This window comes from Marmota monax, unplaced genomic scaffold (assembly GCF_021218885.2).
Source record: "Marmota monax isolate L192 unplaced genomic scaffold, Marmota_monax_Labrador192_F-V1.1 WCK01_AAM20220418_F8-fsc00088, whole genome shotgun sequence".
NCBI classification, from domain to species: domain Eukaryota; kingdom Metazoa; phylum Chordata; class Mammalia; order Rodentia; family Sciuridae; genus Marmota; species Marmota monax.
Window position 1 is genome coordinate 7,112,280 of NW_026694492.1, and position 28,000 is coordinate 7,140,279.

At 37.4% G+C, this 28,000-nt stretch overlaps 2 protein-coding genes across 4 annotated transcripts in view; both read left to right on the forward strand.

Annotated features, from left to right (window-relative positions):
* Positions 1 to 2,218: 2,218 nt before the first annotated feature.
* Malt1 (MALT1 paracaspase) overlaps positions 2,219 to 28,000 on the forward strand; it is a 55,705-nt gene continuing 29,923 nt past the window's right edge. The window contains exons 1-7 of one of the 3 annotated variants that reach the window (XM_046419450.2): positions 2,219 to 2,578; positions 9,472 to 9,638; positions 19,706 to 19,827; positions 23,684 to 23,843; positions 24,428 to 24,606; positions 26,141 to 26,237; positions 26,962 to 26,994. In XM_046419450.2, coding sequence (XP_046275406.1) covers positions 2,352 to 2,578; positions 9,472 to 9,638; positions 19,706 to 19,827; positions 23,684 to 23,843; positions 24,428 to 24,606; positions 26,141 to 26,237; positions 26,962 to 26,994 — 985 coding nt within the window. In that variant the 5' untranslated portion in view covers positions 2,219 to 2,351. Of the gene's footprint in view, positions 2,579 to 9,158; positions 9,346 to 9,471; positions 9,639 to 19,705; positions 19,828 to 23,683; positions 23,844 to 24,427; positions 24,607 to 26,140; positions 26,238 to 26,961; positions 26,995 to 28,000 lie in introns of those variants that run through there. The other 2 variants (XM_058571357.1, XM_046419452.2) reach the window with 2 other exon arrangements.
* Positions 3,328 to 8,990, forward strand: LOC124075828 (small integral membrane protein 30-like). The gene has a single exon (XM_058571358.1). It carries the CDS (start codon positions 7,966 to 7,968, stop codon positions 8,122 to 8,124), a length of 159 nt encoding a protein of 52 aa, XP_058427341.1. The 5' UTR covers positions 3,328 to 7,965; the 3' UTR covers positions 8,125 to 8,990.

Here is a 28,000-nt window from a genome sequence, read left to right on the forward strand (position 1 = left end):
AACGCCTTTAATCCTCCACTCAGGAGGCTGAGGCAGAATTGTGAGTTCAAAGCCAGCCTCAGCAATCTATCAAGGTCCTGAGCAACTTGGTGAGACTCTGTCTCAAAATAAAATATAAAGCCGGGTGTGGTGGCACATAGTTGTAATCCCAGCGGCTCAGAAGGCTGAGGCAGGAGGATTGTGAGTTCAAAGCCAGCCTCAGCAAAAAGCGAGGCTCTAAGAAACTCAATGAGACCCTGACTCTAAATAAAATACAGAATAGGGCTGGGGATGTGGCTCACAGGTCAAGTGCCCCTGAGTTCAATCCCTGGTACCAAATAAATAAATTATAAAAAGGGCTGGAGATGTGGCATAGTGGTTAAGCATCCTGGGCTCAATCCCTGGTACAAAAAAGAAAAAGAAAAAGACCAGTCATAAAAATGTAATGTCAATCCAGAGTACAGGATGGAGGGTGATAAGTAGGGTGACTGGATAGGCTATAAGATGGCTAGGTAGAAAACAGGGTTGGGAACAGGGTGAAATGAAGGATGCCCTCACTTAGGAAGTAGGGGAATGGGAAGGAGAGTCAATGTAGTGCCCCCTTGAGCTGTATTGAGTAAAGAACACTGGATCAGATTGACAAGGATACTTAGAGGGTAAATAAATATAACACAGCTACCCATTTTAGTCCATACTCACATATGAAGAGCTGCTTAAGTAACACCCTGCACAAGGTAGGTTTAGAAAAGAAGTCTACTGAATTTAAATTCAAAGGTAGGATTCTAATAAAGACTAGAAGACTTAACTTCCCCAACTGGCATATGAAGGTAATGACTCTGAGAAAATATTTGTCCAGTGATGGAGGACAAAACAGGAAAGCACTAAAAGTGATTGGAAGAGACTTGCCAAGTCAAACAGAACGTGAAACAGCATTTGTATTGTTAAGAGTAGGAGTTTACATTTATTGTGTACCATGTGCCGGGCACTGAGCTAAGTGCTTTATATACATCAAATTCTTTCACTAGCAGAAACCTACATAAACTATATTTCAGTCCCATTTTACAGAGGAGGCACAGAAGTTAAGTAACCTATTCAAAGTCATAAAAACCTGCACCCAGGAGATATATCTGGATCCAAAAGTCATGCTCTTTACCATTATACTGCATTCTGAAGTCTGAACTCTTACAGGAGTGAAAAGGTTTAATGACTGATTATGCTGGAATGTGGGGGAGCCTGTATGGAGCAGTACCTCACTAACAGGTATGAAAATCTGGGCGTACAAATTATTGCTGCAGAAAATCCTGCTGTCTGGTCTGATGAAAAAGTTAATGGACCCAGAAGCTGGGCCAGAATCTCAGCCTTGTATCTCAGGCTACCTGGCTGGACAGATTTCATAAAATTGCTTGCTTTTGTCCCAAACTAGCCTACACTTTCCAATGTGATTGTGGCCTTGAATATAGCTAAGAAAGCTCCAGTATAGTTGTCTATCAGTTTATCTATTGTGGATCAGTCCAGAGAAAGGCATCTTCTGTAAGGTTACCTACTCTGATTACGAATGTGGGTGGCAGTCTGACCCAGAGAAAACAATTTCCAAGATCTGTATTAGCCAAATACACCACAGCTCAGTTTGTTTTGTTTGCAGTGCGACGACGGATGGAAGCGGGCCCTTGTGCACGTTCGGCAGGTGCCCTAACACTGACGTACGCCACTATGCCCGACCCTTCAGTTTTTAAAATTAAAGTCAAGGCGGACGTTTCGGGCGATTCCTGTCAAGTATAGGAAGCTCCAGCACTACTGCTTCCCTTTGGCAACGCCATACACATCTAACCCCCCAAAAAAGGAAGCGTCCACTGAGGTTGCCCAACGCGGCAGCTGGTGGCGTAGCCTAACACACGCAAGTCCTCAAGTCTGGCGAGCGCGGCTCGGGAACAAGCGCGTGGGGGCCGGAGACCGGGAGTCGAGTGCTCCCCTCCCCGGCATGAGGCAAGCCTCCTCCCACGGCCTCGGGAAGCCCCGAGGGCGCAGGCTTCCTCGCCGAGGAGGAGCGGCCGAGGCGCAGTTCCTACACAGCTTCCTCCTGCAGCAGCAGCCACCCGCGCCGTCGCGCTCCACGGGTTCGCCGCGGGCGCCGCGCGGGCCCGGAGGCTGTGGGGGAGGGCGGGGAGGCGCGGTCGCACGCACGCGCGCAGCGGAGGCCCCGCCCTCGGCCCGCCGGGCGGGTGCCCGGGAGAACCTGTCTCGCGGGGCGGGGAGCAGAGCTTCCTCCTGCGAGGGCTGCGCTGCGCTGCCCGAATTCTCCTTCCGCCGCTGTCTCAGGACTCGGAGGCGAGCCGAGGGGCGGAAGGGCGCCGGAGCCGCGGCCCGCGCGGGCCATGTCGCTGAGGGGGGAGCCGCTGCAGGCCTCGCCGTCCCCGGCCCTGCAGCCGCCTCCGGGCGCGCCCTCGGGGCAGTCGCTAGCCTCCCTGGCAGGCGCGACCCTCCTCCGCCTTGGGGAGCCGCTGCTGCGGAGGCTCGGCGAGACCTTGGACCGCGCGCCCGAGGGCCGGGGCTGGAGGCGGCTGGCCGAGCTGGCCGGCAGTCGGGGGCGCCTCCGGCTCAGGTGAGCCCGGGCGGGCGTGTGGGCTGGGGCGGAGGGCTGGAGCGCGTCGCCGGGGTGAGGAGAGAGCGCAGGTGGGGACGGCTACCGAGAGCCTCCCCAGAGTCTCCGAGAGCCCGAACCGCAAAGTCCTGGGAATGCGAGGAGTGCGGGGTGGGATCCCGGCGCGGAGGGGGAGAGGCCGAAGTGGCCCAGCGGCGCTGCACCCTCTTCCTGCCCTCTGACCCTGGAGCTGAAAGCCACAAGTCGAGGTTGACCCGGGAAGATATTGAGAGAATGAAATTCTCTCCGAGTGTAATTCCAGAGAACTTAAAATGCAGAAGAAAGTTATGTGGACCCTGCCCTTGAGGGGCCAAGGAATGTCAGGAGGCAGGTGTGCAGGTGAAGAGGGAGTGAAGCCAAGGACTGGGGTGCAGGGATTCCTGAAGATTTTTGTGCAGAGAAAAGGAAAGAGGGAAAAATTGAATCTAAACTCACCATCTTCCTCCATCAAATCAAGTTACCAGGTTTTCTTCTTGACTTCGTCATGAGCATAAACTTGATAAGTGAAACTTCCTGATAAGGAAAGGGTCCATGCTATTAATGATATTTGAAGTTTTTGGTCTCAGGACTCCTTTACACTCTTAAGAATTATCCTAGAATGAATGAAGCCCTCGGTTGGGATCCCAGCACCTCCCCCCCCCCGTGTGTGTGTGTGTGTGTGTGTGTGTGTATAAAATATTATTTATATATATATATATATATATATATATATATATATATATACGCATATACATATATGACCCAGAGAGCCTTTATGCAGGTTATTGTATTACATATAAATTATATATATTGACATTTACCACATTTGAAAGTAAAAGCAAGAAATTTCCAAGACGTTAATTTATTTTAAAAGAACCCATTACATGGTTAACATTTTTTGCAGAAAAGCAAACTTGTCCAAAATTTTTAAAACATAATTAGCAAAGTAGCATTGATTTACATTTTGAAAATCTCTAACGTCTTGATTCAATCACAAAACTGGATTCTTTATGTTTCTTTGTATTCAGTCTGTTGAAATTGGCAGATAACAACAGTGGAAACTTTGGTGTACACTCCTGGGAGAATGAATGAAAAAGTTTGATAAAATCTTATGAAAAAAACATTTTCACCTGTGAACCTCCTGAAAGGGTCCAGGAACTGCAGCAGGGCTTCTGAGACCATAAACTTCTCAAGTGACCAAACTTCATATTGTTCTACCATTATTTGTACATATCTTTATACAAAGTCACCTCCTAATACTGTTATGCATAGAACTTGTCTTAGACAATAAGTGCTTGTTGAATTGAGAGTCATTCATTTAAACTATTGAGGCCTGCTATTAGCTAAAAGTTCCAGAAGATTAAACGTTAAATATTTTATTCCTCTTCATGAGGGTTTATCTAGCAATAGACTAGAATTTTGAGACATTCACAGTAACATTAATTGCCATGTTGAATGTAATACTAAAAATCGGTTTATTTTTTATTGAGTACAGAGTACCAAACAATGTACTAAGTGTTTACATGTATTATCTACTTTAACCCTCCCAACAACCCTGAGTTGCAAAGTTAAGATCGAAGCAAAACTTAATGATGATTTGGGATTATTTCCCATGCAGAAATGAGGTAAGAAATGTAAGCTAGGAAAGTCAAGCAGATATAGGGTGCAAGTTTTTTCTATTCCAGGAAAAACACATTAGGCTTTTAGCTGTACAAAGAAAATGCAAAATACTATTAGTCTAAGTCCTCAGATTTCTGAATTTCTAGATTCATCATAATGTAAAAAATTGTCATCTTGGGAGTGGTGTTACATGTGACTTTGGAGGCTAAGACAGGAGGATCACAAGTCTAGACCAGCCTCAGCAACTTGGTGAGACCTGTCTCAAAGTTTACAAAATCAAAAAAGGGGGGGATGGGTTGAGGATGTAGCTGAGTGGTAGAGCTGAGAGTACAATCCCCAGTACCCTCCCCGCCAACACACACACAACCAAACTGTCTTTGGAGGCAGATCCTCGTGTTGTTCTGGCATTAATCAGGAACCTAGTTAGGAAAGAATCTGGGCTTCTTGGAGAGTACTACCACTTGGTGATAAAGGAAGAAAGTCAGTAAGACTTTGCCAGCAAAACGTGTGGCTGCTGGGATCTCAAAGAGTGGATACCTGATCCTGGGTGTTGCATTTTCCTCCCAAGCCTTCAGTCACTAGAGGCTGCAAAATGCTGTTAGCTTTGGGAATTTGGTGAAAACTTTGAGGCCACTTTTCTGTGGAGTAATATAGAGAGGAGGGCCATCCCCTAGCAAGAGGTGACAAGCACCGAAGGGCATGCATTTGTGAAATCTGGGAATTCTGGGTGGGAAGCCTGACAAGACAGGTGAGTTACACCAGTCTTCCAGGATGATGAAGATTAGTTCCATGTAGGTTAGTTGAGGTGGGGAGAGTTGGAGAATTTGGGATGTTTAAGGTTGTGTCTATTGAGATCAGAAGAGTTAAGCTGCCATTATAAAAGTTAGCAGGGGAAACTTGGGGCTGGAGAGTGATAGGCAAGGGTCTGGGATAGCTGGTGATTCTCAGTCTATTTAAGACCAAAAAAAGCTTATGTTAAAGTGGTTTCATACCATGATGGGAGAAGAGCATCTGAAGGTCCTAAAAGTGTTTTTCTCTAGTGTTAGACAAGACTTGTAGTGAGAGAGTCTGATCCAAGTGAACAATGAGTCACAAAAGAATGTGAAGAGTTTTCCTCAGAGTTAATTAGATTCACGGCCCAAATATCTTGAAAGTTGTTTCTTCTCTCTTTACTTTTTTCCTGACTCTATATCTTTCCTCAAATTAGATAAGAATTTACTTAAGAATATAAATCAATAAACCACAAGAAAAGTCCATTCAGAGCTGTCCAGCAGGATAATTAGGAATACTTGTAAATATTTTCACACGGTTGTTGATGACTCAGCATGATTGCTTACTTATGGTTTAGTTTGCCACAACCATGAATGACCTACATGAAAACCAACCATGGTTCCATTCCAAACTGATCTAATATTGGACACTGCTGTATATAGGCACAGAGTCTGAGTGTCTTGCCCATAGTGTAAATTATAAGCTTCAGGGATGGGCAAAGATTTGCGGGGAGGGAGCTCTAAAATGCCTAAATTCTGCTCAGTCAGAAGCTATGAGGCTAAAAAATGGGACTGTGGAACACGCACCAAGGAAAAACCATCAGTCATTTCATACATGCATGTAAAAGGTGTTCCTTTAGCTACAGAAACCCTGCCTTCACTCAGCTTATAACAGGAATGAGAATATGCGTAAAAGTTCTAGCCAAAGATTCCCTCGTCTCCATCTCCTGTCTCTGAATTTATCGTACATTAGAGCTCAGGCTTTGTATCTCTCTGTTTTGTTTGTTAACCTAGTCTCCTGGTGTTATTCTTCAGTCATATGACTTTATATATCATTAAGTTAATTACTCCCAATATATCTGCTTTGAATCCCTGGGTGTGTGTAGATGTCTATTTGTCATCTCCTCTTGATTGTCTTTTAGATATCTTAAATGTAACATGTCTGAAACTTAACATGTCCCCTCCCGCAAACCTTTTTCTCAGTTTTCTGCATCTCTATAAATGACAACTTTATCCTTCCAGTTGCTGGGCCAAAAAAAAAAAAAAAAAAATCAAGTCATTCCTGATTCTGCTTCTAGATATGTTATTTTTATCTTCAAATCCTCAGTATATATCTGGAATCCAATTTCCACATCTACCATACTGGGCCAAGCTACCATTATTTCTCACCTGGATTATTCCAATAGCCACTCAACTTCTTCCTCCTTTTGCTTTGCACCTATTTCTGGTCTGTCCTCAGCATAGAAGATTCTTTAAAAACATTAAATCGTATTTTGTGTATCCTCTCTTCAAAACCCTCTAGTTGCTTTTCTATCTCAGTGTAAAAATGCTATTTAGATACTAGTTAACGCTTGAACCTTACATCCTACAGTTAATCAATCTCTCTCCACCACCACCTCTTTAATCATACCCCCTGAATATAGTAGTGTCTTTGTACCTGCTGCTTATTCAGAATGAGGTGGTCTCCACAAATAACTACATGATTTGCTTGTCCACTTTTCAAGTGTTTGCTTAAAAGCCATCCTCTGGATAAGTACTTTACGGATTATAAGATTTGAAATTACCCCATACATCTGTTCCAGTATTTCTTGTCCCCTTGCTTTGTTTTAGTTTTCTCCAAAACATTGGATAGATGGATATATATCAGGAGATGTGCCGGGCATGGCAGTGCACACCTGTAATCCCAGCAACTCAGGAGGTTGAGGCCGGAGGATCATGAGTTCTAAACCAGTCTCAGCAAGTTTACAAGGCCCTAAGCAACTTAGCAAGACTCTAACTCAAAAAAAAAGGCAGGGGGGATAGGAGATGTGACGCAGTGGTTCAGTTGCCCCTAGGTTCAATCCCCGGTACCAAAAAGAGAGAGAGGGGGGTTTGTGTGTTATCTATCCTCCTCTAAAGTGAAAAAATTCAGGAGGGTAGCAAATATTATTTGCTGCTCTATCCTCAATACCTAGAAAAAATTTACCTATTTTGGGTGATTAATAAATAAGTTGTCCGGCATAATTTTGATGCTGAGAAATTAAAACTAATTACATAAATAGATAGATAGATAAATTGAATTAATAAATGAAGATTCCAGAGAGTAAATGTACCAAGAGAAGAAGCAGAAGGACCTAAAAGCAATTCTGTGGTTTATACCCCCCCCCAAAATGCCATTATAATATGTTCCATTTGATTTTATAAAAAGCAAAGCCCATTTGTTTCAGTAATAAAGCAGTTTTTAAATGTAATTCAAAAATTCTGAATTAGGGCTCAGGAAGCACACTTACAGGAATATAAGGAAGGAAAGATAAAATTTGAGTATATTTCATGCATCATCTTAGCTGAAAGCCAGTACCCATGCAGAAAATTAGTACAATGAAGGGAGACTCAGAATCTTGCTTTTCTCTTTGCCTCTGTATAAGAAGAGAAATTGATTACTTAAATTTGGTCTTTTTGGGAAGAAAAGTCAAAGTGTTTCTATATCAATGTAAACAGTTAAAGCATCAGATTTAATGAGATGACGTCTTAATTTCATGTATTAGATCCTGGCAAACTTCTCATAAAACAAGTTTATTTAGCATATAGTATTCTTATTTTTAAAAATCTCATTCTAATTATTTAAAAACTTAATAATCCTGATTCTTGTAATGGCTGCTTCCCAGAAGCGGTGTCACATGTACTCTCTTAGCCTCAGCATCCAGAGCTCCAAAAAGGGAATATTTCAAGCCAGATAAATTTTTATATGTACCATTTCTCAGCCTTCAAGATCCCAGTATCATGACCTCAGTTTCAACACAATTGTTCTTAGTCCTCATTTCATTGCTTTTGGTTCTGCTAGTTGTTGAAACACTAGAAACCGGGGACGCAATCGCTACCTTGTTAGATGTGGTTCTCAGCATTGCAGGCATTTGTGCTTGCCTTGGTGTGTATGCATGAAAGCAGAATGGACAGATGTAACTTTTAAGGGCCTCCTGAATCAAACTTTGCCCTGAAAACTTTTGTGTTATTGAGGATAAACCTGAGCTTTAGTCTGTAAACTTCCCAGTGAACGATAATGGTTTCTTATTCTTAGTTGTTTCCCATGAAATGAGAACAAATAGATGTTTGTTACATGGAAAAAAATATTTTCTTTATAACAAATAATGTACTGAAAACTGCAGCCTATAAATTGTATTTGCTGCTTAGAAAAAGTGTCAAAGACATGGGATGGTATAAAGTAAGTAGTAGTTGAAAGTTTCACAATTCTCAAAGCACAGGAAATAGGAAGGAAGAATCTCTTGTCCAGAATCTGGCAGATCTCCACTGTCAAGTTATCACTGCCTCCTGAATCCTTAAGGAGTCTTTTTCTCCATGTTTTTATTATATATTTGCTTTATATACCAAGTTAATATTGTACTTACATATCAAATAGCCAAAATTAAAACATCTATAGGGGGAAAAAGGTTTGGAAAAATGTATTTAATATATATTATATTGAAATGGAAAAAGATTTAAAGTTAAAAAGAACCCTTTATATTGACATTGGAAGAGATTCAGTGTAAGCAAAACAACCTTTGTATTAATTGAGTAACATCCCATGTTGAGAAGTATTATATTAAATATAAACTCATTCATTATGTTGTAAGTTAAAAAAAAAAAAAAGCCTAGTAGTCCTTATGCTATTTCCATGTTTGTTCCTTGGCTTGACTTGGGTGTCAAGTCTTTTCCGATTGCTAACTTTGTAACATTGATTGTTTTATCTAGTGACATTTTTGAGTCATTGGCTTCTCTTTTTCTCTAGAGCCCTACTAGCACTATTTGTATTTGCTCATGTGCCATGATTTCAGATATTGTAGTTCCCCAATGGAATGAAGGCATATTCCTTTCAGAAAACAGCAGAATTTAACCTTTTAGCACCTTCATTTTGGATCATCTTGTGCTTCATTATCTTCAAAGAAGAAGTTAAAAAGAATTTTTTTCTGTTCTTCCTAGTTCTTATTTTCAAATGAAAGACAAAAATTTCGATCACTATCAAGGCTGAATTTCTCTCACATCCTGCTTCAAGATTTCTCTTGAACTCTCCTGCCTTAATAACTCTGGGAACTGAGTGAGAGAAGGGAATAAAGAGGAGGAGGAAATTCTAAAGAAGGAGGAGGAAAGAACACTAGCACTGATAATGTAAATAGTTTCCAGCACACACCAACTTGTGATTAATTCCTTATAGTACCTGGAATGGTTCAGCTATTTAGTAGATGTATCATTCTGAAAAGAGGTTGTTGACTTGAATAAATTTGTCATTTTCAGTTGTCTGGACCTGGAGCAGTGTTCTCTTAAGGTGTTGGAGCCTGAAGGAAGCCCAAGCCTGTGTTTACTAAAACTAATGGGTGAAAAAGGTTGCACGGTAGCGGAATTGAGCGACTTCCTACAGGCTATGGAACACACTGAAGTTCTTCAGCTTCTCAGCCCCCCAGGTGGGTTTTCTGGTAGGAATATTATGTAGAAGTTTGTGGAATAAAACTTAGAGAAAAACATCTCATTTACCAGGTAAATTTCATTAAATTTGTTCTTGTCCCATATCGAAACCAAAAAAGACATAAAAAGCAAATAAGAATGCATGAACATTGATTATAGTTCAAAGAACCGGCTATAGGAGATGTTTTTGAAACAATTGGGAAATTTTTAATGTAGCCTACATATTTGACATTATGGAGTTCATACAATAATATTGTAGTTCTATAGAGGAATATATTCCAAGGAGATGCATGCTAAAATATTTATAGGTAAGATTATAATAATCTTATTATAGATAAGTCTGTATTGTCTGTTAAAGGTAACAGACACTGAAACAGTTAGCCAAAAAAGTGAACTCACACAATTATTTTTGTATACGTATGTATTTGGATGATAAAGGAAGTAGGACAGATGTTTATTTTATTTTGTTTTGATTTTGGTATGGACCGCTTAACTACTGAGTCACATCCCCAACCCTTTTTTAATATTTTATTTAGAGACAGGGTCTCACTAAGTTGCTGAGGCTGGCTTTGAACTTGCAATCCTCCTGACTCGGCCTCCAGAGCCACTGGGATTGCAGGCATGTGCCCCCATACCTGCCAGATGTTTAATGTTTTAAGTTTTTTGCCAACATGATATTTTGAAGTGTAATTAAATAAACCACAATGGTTTTTCCTCAATATGTCAAAATTGAGTAAGGCATCTTACTTCCAAAGTCAAATGAGGAATAGGAAACAGTTCCTCCTCTCTGTAGCTATAGTTAGTTAATTGAGTTAGTCAATTGCAATGGTGTCAGGAAAGACATGTATCAGAGTTGCCTGATGCAACAGTACTGCAGGCTCCCAAGTATCCACTGAAAACAAAGAGGCCAGCCAGGCTTGGAAGAGCCATAGACTAAGGAATTGATGCTCTCTGTTTTATGTAAATTTCAGGTATGCCACTTCATTATATAACCAACCTGGTTATGATATATTTTTATGTTAAATAAGGACTTAAGGACAGAAGGTATAGCAGTGAACTATGGATTTATATGTACCAGAAACCCCAACTCAAACTGATAGAATAAAGGGAATACATTGCTTGTCCCGACTGAAAAGCCTATTTCTAAGGGACTGGTTGTTTTTTGTCTTTGTTGTTCTTCTCTTGACATAAGCTTCCTTTTAAGACTGTTGCTCCATTAGCCCAAGATGTCTGCTATCCATTCCTGGTCTCATGCATCTTTGTCCCCACGTTCCCAGAAAAATCAAAAGATTCACTCTCATTAATTAGTTTTGTATACTTCCCTGTCCCTAAACCTGTCATTGTAGCCAGGGACATGGAATGTGCTGATTTGCCTGGATTAAAGCCAGTAGTGAATTGAGTTGAGTCAGCTTTCCAGGAACCACATGGATCACCAAACAAAATTAGACCTGCTGGATGGAAAACAGAAACAACAGATGCTGGGGATATAACCAAAAAGTCATGAACAAATGAGAAGAAACATGGACTCCCAAGTCATCCCAATTTACTAATGTAGATGGTAAAATAAGCCACCAGTAAATGCTTCCTTTGAGATATGCACAGTTTTAAATGTTTGGCTTTTGTTTCCCACTGCCTCTTCATATCAAGTGTTGCAGGCTAGGAATAACTAGCTGCTAATACAGATGCCCCAGTATGTAACTCTGTCCATCACCAATCAGTAAACTTCTTAAGATACTATTTATTAATTTTTATATGCCCAATGCCTCAAATAGTGAGTACGCAGTAGTTGTGAGGATCAAAATCCACCAGATTAGGGCACTAGGTTCTCATACTTTATAGAACAATAAGGCCTCTGAAAACTTAAGAAACTTCTCTTGGAATTTAATAACACTTTTGAATCTCATTTCTCTTTTTCAATCATTCTGACCATTGGTTATCAATTCTATAAAATGAGTGGAGTGTTCTGTCTGTCAGAAGAGCAGGAGTGACATGGAATAATGATGTGTTGAATTGTTTCTAGACAGTGACAGGGGCCAAACACATCTCTTAAATTTGTGGTGCAGTCACTGACCTTGAAATCTATGGTTCCCAATTAAAGTTTTCTGTATGTGAAACCAGGCTTCACTGAAATTGAGTCATAAATTTATTGATATGTAATGATCTGCCTGAATTTTTTAAATAATATTTTCTATTTTGACTTTTGACAAGCCAGCAACTGGTAAAGTGCCTCCCTAGTAAACATCAGTAATCTTCCTTTTAAAAATCCAGTTTTGCTCTTTGTGCTTTTCTCCAAATAATAAGAGCACTCTCCTGTCAGTGTGCCCTGTTCAGGTTGTTCTGATATGTGGCAAACAGGTTTTTACAAGATCATTCCATAGGGCTCTTTTGTAGGAAATAGGAAAACAGTTTTTATATTACCACTTGTATGCTGTTTCTGTGAAGGTTTTGTTGTATTAACCACATGGTATCAATAAAATTGGTTGTTACTTGAATATTATTTATTTATTTATTTAAAAGGAAATATTTTGGGGATTTAATAAAGCTTAGTAATTTTAGGAAGCAGTAAACTACTGTTAGTTTAATATCTATAGCTCCCCAATAATCTAAAATTTACACTATAGGTATTAGAATAAAGAAATGTAAGATTTATAAAGAAGAATTTTAATATCAAGGCTATCAAAAATAAAAACTATTATAATTTTTTTCTTTTTTTTATTGGTTGTTCAAAACATTACAAAGCTCATGACATATCATCTTTCATACATTTGATTTAAGTGAGTTATGAACTCCCATTTTTACCCCAATTACAAATTGCAGAATCACATCAGTTACACATTCACATTTTTACATAATGCCATATTAGTGATTGTTGTATTCTGCTGCCTTTCCTATCCCCTACTATCCCCCCTCCCCTCCCATCTTCCCTCTCTACCTAATCTGTTGTTGTTCAGTTCTCTCCCTTGTTTTTTCCCCCCCTTTCCCCTCACAACCTCTTACATGTGATTTCATATAACGTTGAGGGTTTCCTTTTGTTTCTATGCAATTTCCCTTCTCTCTCCCTTTCCCTCCCACCACTCGCCTCTGTTTAATGTTAATCTTTTCCTCGTGCTCTTCCTCCCTGCTCAGTTCTTAGTTGCTCTCCTTAAATCAAAGAAGACATTTGGCATTTGAAAAACTATTATAATTATATTAAGAATGCAAGCTCTGAGGTTGGGTTTGTGGCTCAGTGGTAGATTGCCGCTGCGGCAGTAGAGTGCTTGCCTAGCATGTGTCAGGCACTGGGTTTGATTCTCAGCACCTCATTTAAATGAATGAATAAAATAAAGGTCCATCAACATCAAAAATATTTTTAAAAAGAGAAGATTGCAAGCTCTGATAGAATCACCTCAATTTGTGACTTTGCTCATTCATTAAGTAAACCTTTACTGTATTCCAATACTTTGCTATCTCAGATGTCAAGTATTGTGAATTCAGAGCTGAATTAAATAATAGTTTCTACCTATTGAAGGTCATAGTTTAGTAGGGGAGGCAAACATCATAGCCAGGACAACTGTAAAAATAAGTATATGTAAAGTAAGTTTATCTAATCTCTAGCTTTCCTTTTCAGTGTACTATATTCTGGAATCTTAGTAAAAACTAAGAAATATTCTAATGTTTTCTCTGTATTTTGTAGTTAATATCATTTCACAGGATGATATTAGTCCTTATTCCACAGAAAGTCTAATGATTTTTCTCTGATGGGGTCAGATGATTTTTCTCTGATGTTAGGGGCTCTGATAGGGTTCTGGTTAGGGTTAATAATATGAATTCTGTCAAAGATGCTGTGAGCCTTAGAACAGGTCTTTGCAAGTCCAAATGCAAGGAGGAGGGGAAATTCTAGGTATATTCTGACAGAAGGAACTTGAGTTTGCTATATTCCATTCCAATTGTTATGAAACAATAATGTGAAATAACCCTGAGAGAGAACTGTAGTATTTGATATGTCTTTTAAGAAACTGGCCAAATTTCCTTTATATATTTGGTAGCCCAGAAGTAGCTAAAGTTGTGAATGTTCCTCCATCTCTAACTGAATAATCCCTGTGATTTGGAGCCAGCTTCAGTGTAAAGTCTTAGGTGAGTGTGAACTCATCCTGAAATTCTTGCTGTCTTTAGGCTCTGGCACCTAATACATTTTCTGAAGTCCAGACTAAAGTTCCTCCCTTCTGCTTTCTCTCTCACTGCACTTTTCCACAGCAGGTAGTTGTCCAGCTTCCTCTCAGTCTTGTTGGAGAAATTATTTTGTGTTTTTGTGTGGCTGGTATCCATTCCTGGTTTCCAGCACTCATAGTGTTTCTCTATTTTTATTCCTTTGGGAATTGGACAAGGAGGTAATCAAATGTGCTAAAATTGTTTTTAACCAGAGATCTTATTTCAGATCTTTATTGTATTTAAGGGTCAAAGACTCTGATCCCAAAGCAACAATAGTGGCATATATAGTCTTGGAAGATGTAGATAAATTTAGATATGCAATTCAAGATATTTTTGCTGCTTTTATTCTAAGTGAAAACATTTTGAGCACAGACTTATAAGCTCGATCAGTTATATTTATGTAGATCATGAAATGATTACCTAAGGAAGTAAGATACTTACCTGCAATTGGTAGAACAGGGGCTGGAAATGTGAGGACATTTAAAGATAATTAACATTGTATATGTGGGTTTCATTAGGATGAATTCTAAGTTTCTTACCCTGGTTTTGTGATATTGCTGTTTTTATTTCATTCTTCATATAAAAGATGCTTCATTGAGGGTACCTATCAGATAACTATGAAACAGCACATGATTTCAGGAGCGTCTTTTCCATTTGCCCCCACCCCTTTCTTTGATTTCATATCACTTTTATTCTTGAATTCTTTGTAGCATACTCATTATATTTTATATCAATTTTTATTGTCAAATGATCTCTAAGATAAGTGCAGAGACTACTGAACAGTATTCTTTAGTGTCCAAAATACCTGAACTTCAATTTTATCTTCATACCTCAGTGAAGTGTGAACATTTAATCTTAACCAGCAAATACTTATGTGGAAAATGAGACTTCTGGAAGTTATAATTTGGCCAAAGTCACAGTTAGTTATGGACAAAGGTAAGATTAAAAACTAGGTCTGCTGAATCAAGTACCATTTTCAAAATGCTAGAAAATTCTAGGTCATTTGAGAAACTTAGTTATGGATTATTACCTCAGGTGCCTCTTTGACCCATGGATTTCAATTTTTTTTTCTTATTACCAAGTTTAAAAGTGTTTAAATGCTATTTCTTATTTATAAGGATCTTTGCTTGTTTCATGGATCCAGAAAATTGGCAATTATTCCTGAAAAAGAAAATAACAACAAGTGAAAAAAGACAGAGATAGCATTGATGGGAATAAGATTAAAAAATAGAGATGGAAAGGGAGTATTAAGTGAGGTCTGAAAGAATGTGTTTCTGGGTGTGGAGTGTTCAGTCTTGGGCCCTGCAGCACAACAAGGGATGGATGGGGGAGACTAGATTTAGCCTCATAGAAGCAAATTGACATGTAAGAAGGACACTCGTGGGCATGCACTGGTTGTATAAAAGGGGAGATGTTATCTTACAGGAAGAGGAGGGGTGTTTATTCTGGAATGCTGTAGGGTACATTGATAGTTTGCTGTGATAGCTTAGAAATTTTTAGAGTAACTTTGAGAAAACATTTTAGTTGGAAGCTGATGGTTTTTTGGGTTTTTTGTTTGTTTGTTTGTTTTTGTTTTTTTTTTTTTTTGGTTCATGGCCTCTGAAAGTTAGATGTATTTAAACACATTCAATAGATCTGTTTCTGGAAAGGGTGTTTGTAAATTACATCAATATTTACATGAATTGTGAAAATAACTTAAAGTGAATCTATGATGAATCCTTTTTTCAAACCAAGAATCGTCCTAATTTACCTTTTTTGTAATTCTAGCAATATTTTAAACTTTGTTTTATTGCTTAATATAATATGTGTGTGTGTCTGTGTGTGTGTGTATGTTTGTAAAGCACAATCCTTAGTTCCATCCTATCTAGTCACATTCTCCCAGGCTTACAGGAAATCAAGTAACTTCTCTTGACTTCTTTGCAGATGTTATCTGAAAATATGCTTGTTTGCCAGGAAACTGTGCATTCACCATTTAAAATAGAACTTTCAGTTGTGTACCTTGCTACATCCTACATAGCATGGTGCCAGATTCTTTCCTTACCTTTGTTCAGCACCTTCTGACTAGTTGGCGCTGCACAGGGGTGGTTAAGGGTTGACCATGGTTCCCTGTCATACAAGGCATCGTGGGAGGAAGGAAATGTGTGTGGTTTAAATGGGAGGTGTTGCAATTTCTTTGCTTTACTACTCACTGGGGGCAGTTTCCAAATCTCATTTTGCCTATAAATTCTCAGTCTTTGAAGCAATAAGTGATAGGGTTTATTTATTTATATATATACACACACATACATATATGTATACATGTATCTGTATGTGTATATACATAACAACAAAATATATGTATTTGTTGTTAAATACTAGACTGTACTAAAATTTTTGGTATAGGACCAGTTTACAAACTGAATTGGAATCTTCTTTAGAAATCATTTAGTTTTGTGTCCCACACAAAGGAAAGATGCCTTTAGAACATCTATGCCATGTGATTCTCTTCCAGTAAAGTCATTCATTCCATTATAAGACTCTCTAGGAAGAAAGCCTTTTAATTTCTGTAGTTATTGTCTCTTGTCTTTTTATATAATTACAGAGAATAAGTGCCATGGTAAATTTGTAAGCAGTATTATGGTACAGAGTTGCTTTGCCTGACACTGTCTTCAGTAAGAAAGGCTTATTGGGTCAAAGATAAGATTACTGTGGAGAATACATTGACAATCACTGGAAAAAGTACAGATTCACATCCTGGTTCTGCCTTTTTTTACAAGGAAAAAAGAGATAATTTGTGTGATCTTCTGTAAATTACTTCTTTTTATTGCAACATAGATATAATTCATATCTACATTTTATAGTTATTTTGGAGGGTAATGATAAAAATGCTGGTGCATATTAAACAGCCAGTAAATTACTGCTACAATAATTTTTATTATTCTGCACATTCACTTAACAACTGCATGTTGAACCCCACTGTACCACTATGTTTGACAGGTGCTGCACTACTCTAGGTGTGGAGTAAACTGGTGATTAAGACAAACATGGTCCTTGCTCTCACAGAGTTTTTATTTTAATAGGTTAGATAGGCAGCAAGAAAGGGTATTTCAGGTAATAGGGAACTTGGGGTGGAAAGGTAGCTAATTTAGAGATGTTTCCCAGAGAAGCTGCTAACATTTTAGTAAGAGAGCTGAATGATTGAGAAAAGCTCATGTGGGGCTTTGTGAACTGTGGTAAGGAGTTGGAATTTTATTCCAAGTATAGTGGAAGGGCACTCGAGGGTTTTAATTACAGGAGTGATTTTGAATTAATTTATGTTTTAGTAGATATTTGGACTGTTGGTTGGAAGTAAGGAAATAAGTGAACAGGCTTATTATCACTCCATAGCTAACAGCAGCTTGGATTAAGATTGAGGCACTTGAGCCAGGTGTGGTGGACACACCTTTAATCCTAGTGGTTTTCGAGGCTGAGGTAGGAGGAGGTACTTTTTTTGCCAGCTTTAGCAACTTATCAAGGTCCTAAGCAACTCAATAAGACCCTGTCTCTAAATAAAATAGAAAAAAGGGCTGGGGATGTGGCTCAGAGGTTAAGAGCCCCTAGGTTCAACCCCTGGTACAAAAAAAAAAAAAAAAAAAAAAAGATTGAGGTACTGAAAGATGGTGAGACATGGAAAAGCTTAATGGACAGGGCTTGCATACAGATTGCAAGTGCAGAATGACGGATGAGGAGGCGGCATTCAAGGATAACTGCTCCAAGTTTTAATCCTGAGTAACTGGTCAGATGATGGTAGGCTGCAACCTTTCCCGTTGGAAACCTGCAGGAACTGGCGGGGCAGTCTGATTGTGTCTGGAGGTACTGAGGCCATCCATATTTAAAGCCAGTTTAATCAAAGCTATATTTTTCAGGTTTATTTTTTTCCTTTTCATCATTGTTGCAACTGTCTCCCCTTCTTATCATACCTAAACCTGGAAAATCAGAATATCTACATTTTAAAGTTGTGCTGTAAGACTTCCCAAGTAGATAATGATAAATGTGGAGTCATTAAAATATAGTTTTGTTGGGGCTGGGAACATGGCTCAAGTGGTAGCGTGCTCGCCGGGCATGCGTGTGGCCCGGGTTCGATCCTCAGCACCACATACAAACAAAGATGTTGTGTCCACCGAAAGCTGAAAAATATATATTAAAAAATAAATAAATAAAACTTTCCCACCAATATGTGTCACAGATTTCAGAAAAATTCTGAACTTCATTCATCCTCAATATAAATGATTAATGAAACTGAAGTCTCTCCCCTGTCAAGAGCTTTAATTTTTTGTTTTTTTGAGAAATTGTACTAATTTGCTAAAGACTGTCTAGGATTTCTCCAGATCATCAATTGTACTAGGTATGCAATAAATATTTACTCAAGTTTTGTTTTTATTTGGTATCTTTCTGGTATGGTTTCACATTTTACTTTTAAGCAGTTTTTTTTATAAAAGCTTAGTACCTCTGATATATTAAGATTGCTATTATTTCTAATCTCTCCTCATTACTTGTAATCTTGTTTTGTTACTTTGGATTAGTGGGTTGTAGAGAAAAAAAAAAAACAGTTTTGAGATCACATTCAGGATAAGTGAGAAAACAAGTAGGATCAGGAAGTTTTAATGATCTTTTCTTCTTCCTGAAAATAAGTTAACCAAGTTTTATGGATTATAATCTTGGCAAATATAAAACTTCCTAACTTTGTAATGTCAGTTATCTATTGCTGCAAATAGATTACCCCAAAGCTTAGGTTTCATATCAGTGCTAAGTCATAATATGATCATTTCATGACATTTTTATGCTATCATCTTACTTAATCTGTTTTGTTCTACTAAATAGAATGCCACAGACTGGGAAATTACTTTCCCCCCTTTTTTTTTAACCCAGGATTGAACCCAGGGATGCTTAATCACTGAGCCACATCCCCAGCATTTTTTATTTTTTATTTTGAGACAAATTCTCACTAAGTTGCTTAGGGCCTTGTTGAGTTGCTGAGACTGACCTCAAACTAGTGATCCAACTACCTCAGCCTCCTGAACACTGGGATTACAGGCATGTGCCACCACACCCAGCCAGACTGGGTAATTTCTAAAGAACAAAATTTACTTTTCCATTTCTAGAGGCTGAAAGTTTAAGATCAAGGTATGGATATGTGATGAGAGCCTTCTTGCTTTAGCTTCACATGACACAAGGTAGAATGGCAAGCATGGCTATTGTGTCTTTACATAGCAGAAAAGCAAGAGAGTAAACTCACTCCTGAGAGCTCTTTTTATAGTGTAGTAATCCATTGGTGAGGATGGAGCCCACATGATCTAAACCCCTCCCACTGGCCCTCCTCCCAACACTGTTGTCTGGAGGACTATTTCCACCACACGAATTTTAGGTGACACATTGACACCCCACAGCAGACATTTAAATTTAATTCTTATTTTACTAATAGTGTACCTAACTCAGTTGAAATCCCAGCCATGTGAGCATTTTGGACCAGGTATTTGCATGAACAGTCCCTGAGAACTACAGTATACTGTTGCCTGGCAAGCGTCTGCTGTGAAGCGCATCCTGATTTCAGAAGTATTAGAATGTAGGGAAAACATGTCTAAGAATTGAAGAAATGTAATTCTCCTCCAGTCATGTGGAAGTAGATTAAATCAATGTCTTTTGCAGGTAAGTTTCTTTCCTCAAGATTCTACAAAGCCTACAGCTCACAACCTCATAAACTAATGTAGAAGCAAGTTACTTTTATTTGAATAAACACATTTATGACAAAGATTAATATACAGGTTATTTTCAAAATATTTCCTTTTTGGGTTTCAGACATATACAAGGAGAACCCATCTTTTGTGACTTTATTTACACAACTTTTTTTTTTTTTCTTAAGGATTAAAGATCACTGTAAACCCAGAATCAAAGGCAGTCTTGGCTGGACAGTTTGTGAAACTGTGTTGCCGGGCAACTGGACATCCTTTTGTACAATACCAATGGTTCAAAATGAATAAAGAGGTAATTTTTTTAAGTGTTTTAATTTCTTCAAGAAGAGAAAAAGATTGAAAATTAATTAATATTTTTGTCCTAACTGCAATTTTAGGAATTTGGCTAAGAGTCTGATAGATATTGTTAATATTATTAATGAAGTATTCAAAAATCTTTATTATGGTAACATAATTCCAAAATTGCCAAAACAATGTAAACAATAATGAAATCAGTTTTCCACTATAAAAATTGTGGGAAATAGGGATTACTCAGGGCAACAGTGTTAGCAAATAGGAACCATCACTGGTACATTTTAACATATCTTCCAATTTCTTTACAACAGATTATATTTCAACCACAATTCTTAGCTAAAAGTCTTTGAAGGCTACATGAAAAGCTAATGCAATGTTATTATTTGAAGAATTCTACAGAACTATGTTATTTTAGAAGATATAGACCTTTTTTTGCTGGGAATTGAACCCAGGTCTTTGCACATGCTGGGCAAGCACTCTGTCACTGAACCATACCCCTGGTCCTATCCATTCTTAAATAAAATTAAGGTTCACAGAGTGGGGCATTTATTCCACTTGTAGAAGGATTAGATGCCTGCACCTCTCAATAAGTAATTTAAAATCACATATTAGAATTATCTTTTCTTGAAAAATTTTGAGCCACCCTGCCATTAGGGATTTCTGTCTAGTTGTCCCATGTATATCCACTTTTGTGGGCTTTTCTGTCTCACTCCCTCTCCTTCACCCACTTTTCTCCAACATTACACCTTGAAACTCCATGCATTTTCTTTTCAACCTGTTCGTCACAGTAAATTCAACATCCTTAAACTTGATGCCAAGGCTCCATTTGCAAATCTGTAACCAAGTAAAAGAGCCATGAGATTATGATCTTTGCTTACATGGAATCACCTTAAATCATAGAAAAAGTTTGTGGTTTTATATCATTTTTTTTTATTTCCATCCCTTCATAGGTAAAGTAGAGCAACTATGGAATGTAGTAAATAGATTACATGTAGGTTTTGGAGCTAGACAGGTCTGTGTTGGAACCCTGACTACTGTTATTCACCACATGAACTCCTACCATCAGGAGTTATAAGAATTAAATATGTGCCTTGGCTGTTGGAACATAGTAGTGAAAGGTATTTTTACCATTTTTTTTTCTATTGCAAACTTGCTTTTATTTGAATAAACACCTTTTGCAAGATAAGTAATAGAAAAACCCTACTGCATTAAACCTACATTTTTTAGGTTTTTCCTGATTGGAGAAAGGTGTAAATGTAGTGGTTGTGGAGTACATCTTAGATATGAAGAGCTAAAGTGGATTTTAGAAAAGACTTTTTTGTGTGTCCTGTTGGGATGAAACCGAGGACCTCATAGGTGCTAAGCAAATGCTCTACCGCTGAGCTACATCCTCAGACCTGTAGTGGATTTGAAAATTCTAACAAGTCAAGTTTTACCAGACCACTCTTATGTTCCTCGGTCTATTTTAGGAGATATCCACTTAAGTATTTGTGGAGCACCTGTTTTGTGCCAGGTCACATTCGAAGGCATGACAATGGAGCAGTAAAATGCAAGGTCCCTGCCCATTTTGGGGGGAGGGGATGGTAAGCAAATGTGATCATTTCTTTGAGTTCAGAGCTAGGAGAAAATAAGCATGTGGTAAGAAAATAAGCATAACGTGAGAAGCCACAAAAGGTTTTAAGCAAGATAAGTAGTATGGGAGGATTTATGTTTTTAACACAAAAACATTTGAAGGAAACAGAGAACATCAAGAAGACCAGGTATCTACTGACTGTGCTGGAAAAGAAGTAATCCTAGTATGGAGTTAGGTAAAGCAGTAGAGATGGATCCCAGGGTATTTCAGCTTGTATTTTGGATAGAGTTGGTCAGCTGATAGCTAGGATGTGGAACATGAGGAAGAAGGAAGAAAGGTAGAGGATGGTGACTAGGTTTTTCCACTTGAGCATCTGGGACATATTTATGCTGAGGTGTTGAGAAGACTGCAATGGATTTAGGGAGAAACATCAAGGATTTGACTTTAGACATGTTAAATTTGAAATGTCTATTATACATCCAAGTGAATCAGCTAGGCAGTTTGGATATCTGGTGAGATAGATAACATTGAGAGTTCAGTATTAAAGGATGAACCAGTAAAGAAACCAGGAAAAATAAAAAATAAAGTATTTCAAGAAGAAAGGGTGGTCAGCTTCTTCAGTACTTCCTGGAGGAGGCATGTGGAGTCAAGGCAGGTTTGTTTTTTGACTTAAGGTAGAAGGTACTAGAGTGTGTTTGGGAGAGTGATAGAGTAAGTGGGAGAAATAGATGCATTGCAGGAGCAAAATCAGAGGGGATGGGATTTTTGGAAAAGAAAAGTGTTTGCTCTGCCTCCAGTGATGGGAACCTGCAAATAGCAAGAGAAGGAGGTTATTCATATATATGCAGGAATCTACAAAGAAGTGACTTGCTAACTGGTTTACCTAAGTTGCATAGAAACTTCTGTGGAAAATAACAAAGAATTTCTAGAAGAATAAGGGGAGTAGGAAAGTTTGTGATAATCTTTGAGTGGTGCTGAGTCTTTTCCTGTTCTTCATAGCCGTAAAACTGGAGAGGGGATTTATAGTAAGTTTACTCTGGTCACCTTCCAAGGAGCAGAAGTTACCCTAGGAGGGAATTTATAGCAGCCTCATTTCCCAGAATTTTCTTCTTTTGGTCAGAAAAGGGACATATGAGAAGACTTTTTTCTGCTTCTGTTTAATCCCAGATGTCTTTCATTTAATACAATCTTCACACCAACTCTTGAGGTGCCAAGTGGGTCTTCACAGGTCTTTAGCCCAAGCAGTCTTTGTTAGAAAGATGCATCTTCCATCTGAACAGGAAGGAAGAGGGGAGTTATAAATAGGCATGGGCATCGATAGGTGGGTTTGTGATTCAGTGGCAGCAAGAGGAAAGAATTTCTCTCTGTATTCAATGCCTGAGAGAAGTAGGATTGCAAGAGATTTGAAAGTTTACTGAATCATCTAATGGGAAAGCAGGCTTAGCAGGGTAACACAAAAGGATTGTCAGGCCATGCTAAGTACAGCCTCTCATCCCAGTAGTTCCATTTTCAGTGAAATGCTCTTGCTCTTGTACCGAGAGTTGAGTTGGTTGGAGTATGGAAAGGAAGAGTTGCAGTCTCCTTGAAATAACCTTGCAAGGGGCTGCTGTAACATAATGAGGCAGCACTTGAGGAAGCCCCTTGGCAGTGTGCCCAAGTTGGGTGGAGTTGATGAATTGCTGGGAGCAGCAAAGGTGAAAGAAACCTTAATACACTGACAGAGCCCAGGCAGAAGAACTCAGGAGACCCTGGATGGCCATCCCTCCCATCACTTACATGCTTTCCATAACCCTTTTCTGCCCAGCTGGATATGGTTTGTTAAAGAAGATTATCCTCTTACAGAATTTTGTAGATGAGGTGAAATAATGTGTCCATGTATTCACAGCTCATTTGGTCTGAACTGAAAGTTATAGCCAGGTCTAATTGTGTTTTCTCCACACCACAGTGATGTTTATCATGTTATGTGCTACTTAACTTACAAAGGGTGCATTTGCAAATCCTTTCAGTACTGAACATTTGAACTGTTTTTATAGCAGAGCAGCTTTTATATTAGTTTCAAGAAGATATTGGAGGACATCTCACTCCTTTTAATGACTTTTTTAAAAAGGCTCTTGATTTCTATTAACTCAAGTCCTAAATAACTCCAAATGCTATTATTTGTTTTTTTTTAATATTTCAGAACTTGGAGGGGGAAAATTACCAAATTTATATCATGAATTATGTCATATATTTTAAGATGCCTTTTTGATGAATATACACTTATATTCCCATTCCTTCACAGATTCCATATGGAAATGCATCAGAACTTACTTTTAACACTGTGCATGTAAAAGATGCAGGCTTTTATGTCTGTCGTGTTAATAATAATCTTACCTTTGAATTCAGCCAGTGGTCACAGCTGGATGTTTGTGATGTGACAGAAGTAACAGAAAGCTTCCGGAGTAAGTGACAAAAGAAGTTTAATATTGATTGATGAATTGCCTTAACTCTTTTTACTTTAAAAGAACTTCAAAGTGTCAAAATAGTAACAAAAGCTCACATACATACTTTGTCTAATACATTGTCACTAGTCACTAAGATTTGACCCCATGTGGTTTAATCATCTTTCGCGCACGTGTGTGTGTGTGTGTGTTCGTGCATATGCACACTTGCATGCTCACGCCATCTTCTAAGATAACACAGAATCTTCTTAGTCTGGTCCCTGTTGCTGAGCTCCTCTACTCTGCAGTTTCCATTACCTATTACTCTGCCTTCATGCACAGCATCTCCATCTCAAGCTTATTTTCTCCCCATTACCTGCCTGTTAACTTTGCTTAATTCAGAATTTTCTAAACTTACTTGTCATAGCACTTGCTTATCCTCAGAACAGCTCTTAATGTTTCTGGTAATACTACAGTTTTGAGAAACTTAATTTGGCAAATGTTTTTAAAGATTGTAAAAACTGAATAGTGAGCTTGGACTTTTTAATTATAGGAAAAATGTGTTTTTTATTTTTAACCTAGAGATTTTTTTCTTTTAATTTAAGGAAGTCCGGATAGCTTGTCTGAATCCAGGTTGCAAATTTGTGTTGAACCAAAGTCCCAAAAGCTAATGCTAGGCAGCACATTGGTTTTACAGTGTGTTGCTATTGGAAGCCCTATTCCTCACTACCAGTGGTTCAAAAATGAATCACCATTACCACATGAGACAAAAAAGCTATACATGGTAGGTAGTTGATTTGGGGGGGTTGGGGAAATAAATGGTAGAATTAAAATGAAAAGTGAACACTAAAACTCATATTCTTCAAGGTGCTTGAATGTTTTCAATATTTTTATTTCAAGTCCCTTTTGATTTAAAATTAATTGGTTCTGCTGACTTTATTTCATTTCATAATGAGGGCTGTATCTATGTTAACCAAAAATTATATAATCATTGCCAACAATGTTTATAATGATCAAATACAACATCTTGGTTTTGACCTTATTTCAACATATTCTAAGGAGACTTGATAAAGTAAGTATATTTTAGAACTGAGTAAGAAAGTAAATTGTGGTTGACAGTTTTGCAACATAAAAATTCATATTTTATAAGGCTATTTTGAAATCATTTTAAGAGGTACATTTTTATAAATGTACAAATTTATATAATTTACTCTTTACTATTATATTTTAGAACTGGAAGAGATCTTAGGGGTAACATATTATTTCATTACCCTTATTTTATAGATAAATAAAAGGATATCATGAAAGTTAAGTTTAATTAATTGATAAAAGTTACATAAATAATTATAACCCACTGTACTATATAACCCAGGGCAAGATTCTCCCTGTAATAGGAAATAGAAGCTATTACCAAAAATGTATGTAGAATAAATTAAAAAAAGGGATGATAAGAATAAATTTTCCTTACCAAATATTAAAACTTTACATACAGTACTAAAATGTATTTAACTTAAATAAGATAACTTTCTCAAATAAAGCTTTATTTTGCTAATGAATAATTTTTTAGCTAATTGATATCATAAGCCAAATTAAGACTTACATAGGACATTTATGTATATAATAATATTGCAGTTACAAAACTATGTAAAATTATGTACCTTGGTTATTATGACATATAATGACTTGAGGTTCAGTTTTACTCTAATGAACTTTTAATACTTGCACATTCTAACATTACATTGTAAAATCAAGGATTTCCTCCTAATGTTAGTATAAGAAGGTAAAATATAAAGTGTTGACAAATGTGGTTATAAATTTAGTATCTGATATTTAATCCTGCACTTGGGGAAAACCAATATGTAAGTAAATTATTATTTTAATAATTATTCCTAAATTGCTAACCTCTGAGAGGTAAATAACTACATGTAAATAGAAAGAATAGCCAATTAAAAATGGTATCGGTGTAAGTTCCATAAATATATTCTAATGGAAATGAATGTAACAGTACATTAAAATATTTATTTTCTGTTTTGAAAAAATAAAAAAATAAAAATAAATTAAAAATTAATTGGTTCTTAAATTAGAATTTAATCCTGGCATCTGTATAAAATTCCAAATAGTATTATGCCAAACTCACCATATTGAAATCATATTATTTCCTTGCTACTATTTAGCCTAGTAAATGGAAATAATCTAAGAACGTTTAAAGCCTTCTGAAATGTTTTAGAAATTTTTTTTAGTACAAGATGACTTTTCTCCAAGCCAATTTAAACTAAAACTTTAAGGTGAAATGTGTATGTGTTCTAATATTGATACAGGTGCCCTATGTGGATTTAGAACATCAAGGAACCTACTGGTGTCATGTTTATAATGATCGAGACAGTCAGGATAGTAAGAAGGTAGATGTCATCATAGGTAAGCTGTATTACTCATATAATATAAGCTATATAAACTGAAACATTTATGCAAAAGAAATTCTACATTTTAACCCCATACTATTTAACAGTGTGTTTGATGTCAGGAGTTATATTGTTTATATAGAATTTGAGAGAATGCACACTAAATTCATATCTAGAGTCACATACAAAAAGCAAAGTGAATCCAAACAAAAGCCATTTAGGTAATTTTAATTTTCTTGAAATGTTTTAGTTTATTTTAAACATTCATGGCAAAAAAACATATTCTTTAAAGCTTTACCTACAAAAAAAACTTGATTTGATAGAAAAAGATTTTTTTAAATACTTACTTTTTAGTTCTAGGTGTAAGGTCTTTATTTTACTTTATGTGTTACTGAGGATCAAACCCAATGCCTCACGCATGCTAGGCAAGCGCTCTACCTCTTAGTCACAACCCCAGCCCAGAAAAAGATTTTTAATAAAACATTTTAAAAAGTAAACATCACAGACTCATAAAGGAAAACATAATTATTTCTCAACAATCCCCACTATGAACAGCATAATTGGGGAGTTTATGCTATTGAAGCTTACTATGTATGTGATCCTGTTGTTAGTAGTAGATGATGGTGATGCATGGGTTGGTGTGCCCACATGTTTTTGTGCTATTTATCTCTTTGCTTGATGGCTGCCCTTCATAAGATCATGAATTATAATGTATTCAAATTTGTTTTCTCTGAAACAAGGAAGAACAGATGAGGCAGTGGAGTGCACTGAAGGTAGTATAATTCTTTGGTTCAAGACCAAGGCTCTTGCATGCTGGTTGCTCTGGGGACTGGTGAAGTGCTCTAGCTTACTGAGTGCAGTGATGGAAAAAATACTAGCTCTAAGAAATTATTTTGATTGAAGAATAATGTATGTTAGTCATTGAAGTTTTATGAATTGCCACAGATGCTATTAAACCGAAATTCTGAAATTATTAGTCTTAAGTTGATTTTCTGTTGTATATAACAAAGCTCCTGCATAACTTGTTTTAAATAATGAACATTTGTGATTAATCCTTAATGTTGATTTTTATCGTACAAAAATTTATATAATATGTAGCTATATTGTCATGAATATTTGTTTAGATTACTTTATCTGTTAGCCTTTATAAGATGCCCCCCAAATGCAAATGTAGTTACTATAAAAGTTTCAGAACAGGAGATTTGTTGTTTATTACATGTTTTAATCAAATAGTAAATATTCTGAAAATAATACGAGAATTTTTTAAGCTACAAATCTATAGATTATAGTCACCTGTACCATAATGTGTAAAAAATGGAAAATCTACTTCAACACAAACTTCTAATATATTTTAATTAGCCAAACATTGTACTTAAATTGTAATGAGTAAAGAGTAAATATTAAAACTTAGATACCTTCCCTTAGTGTGCTGTCACATTGATTTTTAAAATTATGTCTGTGGGGCTGGGGATGTGGCTCAAGAGGTAGCGCGCTCGCCTGGCATGTGTGCGGCCCGGGTTCGATCCTCAGCACCACATACAAACAAAGATGTTGTGTCCGCCAAAAACAAAAATAAATAAATAAATATTTTTAAAATAAATAAATAAATAAATAAATAAATAAATAAATAAAATTATGTCTGTGGATAGCAAAGTATTTTTTCACTTGCTGCCTCTTCAGACTACTACATAATCTTGGGTTCTACTTGGATAAAGTAAGAAAATAATGTTAAATCATGTTTTCTGGTTTTCTTGTCTTTCATATCTCCTGTCTTTCATA

Excerpts from the sequence above, each read along its gene's own strand:
- LOC124075828 (XM_058571358.1), top strand. The coding sequence starts at position 7,966 with ATGACCTCAGTTTCAACACAATTGTTCTTAGTCCTCATTTCATTGCTT.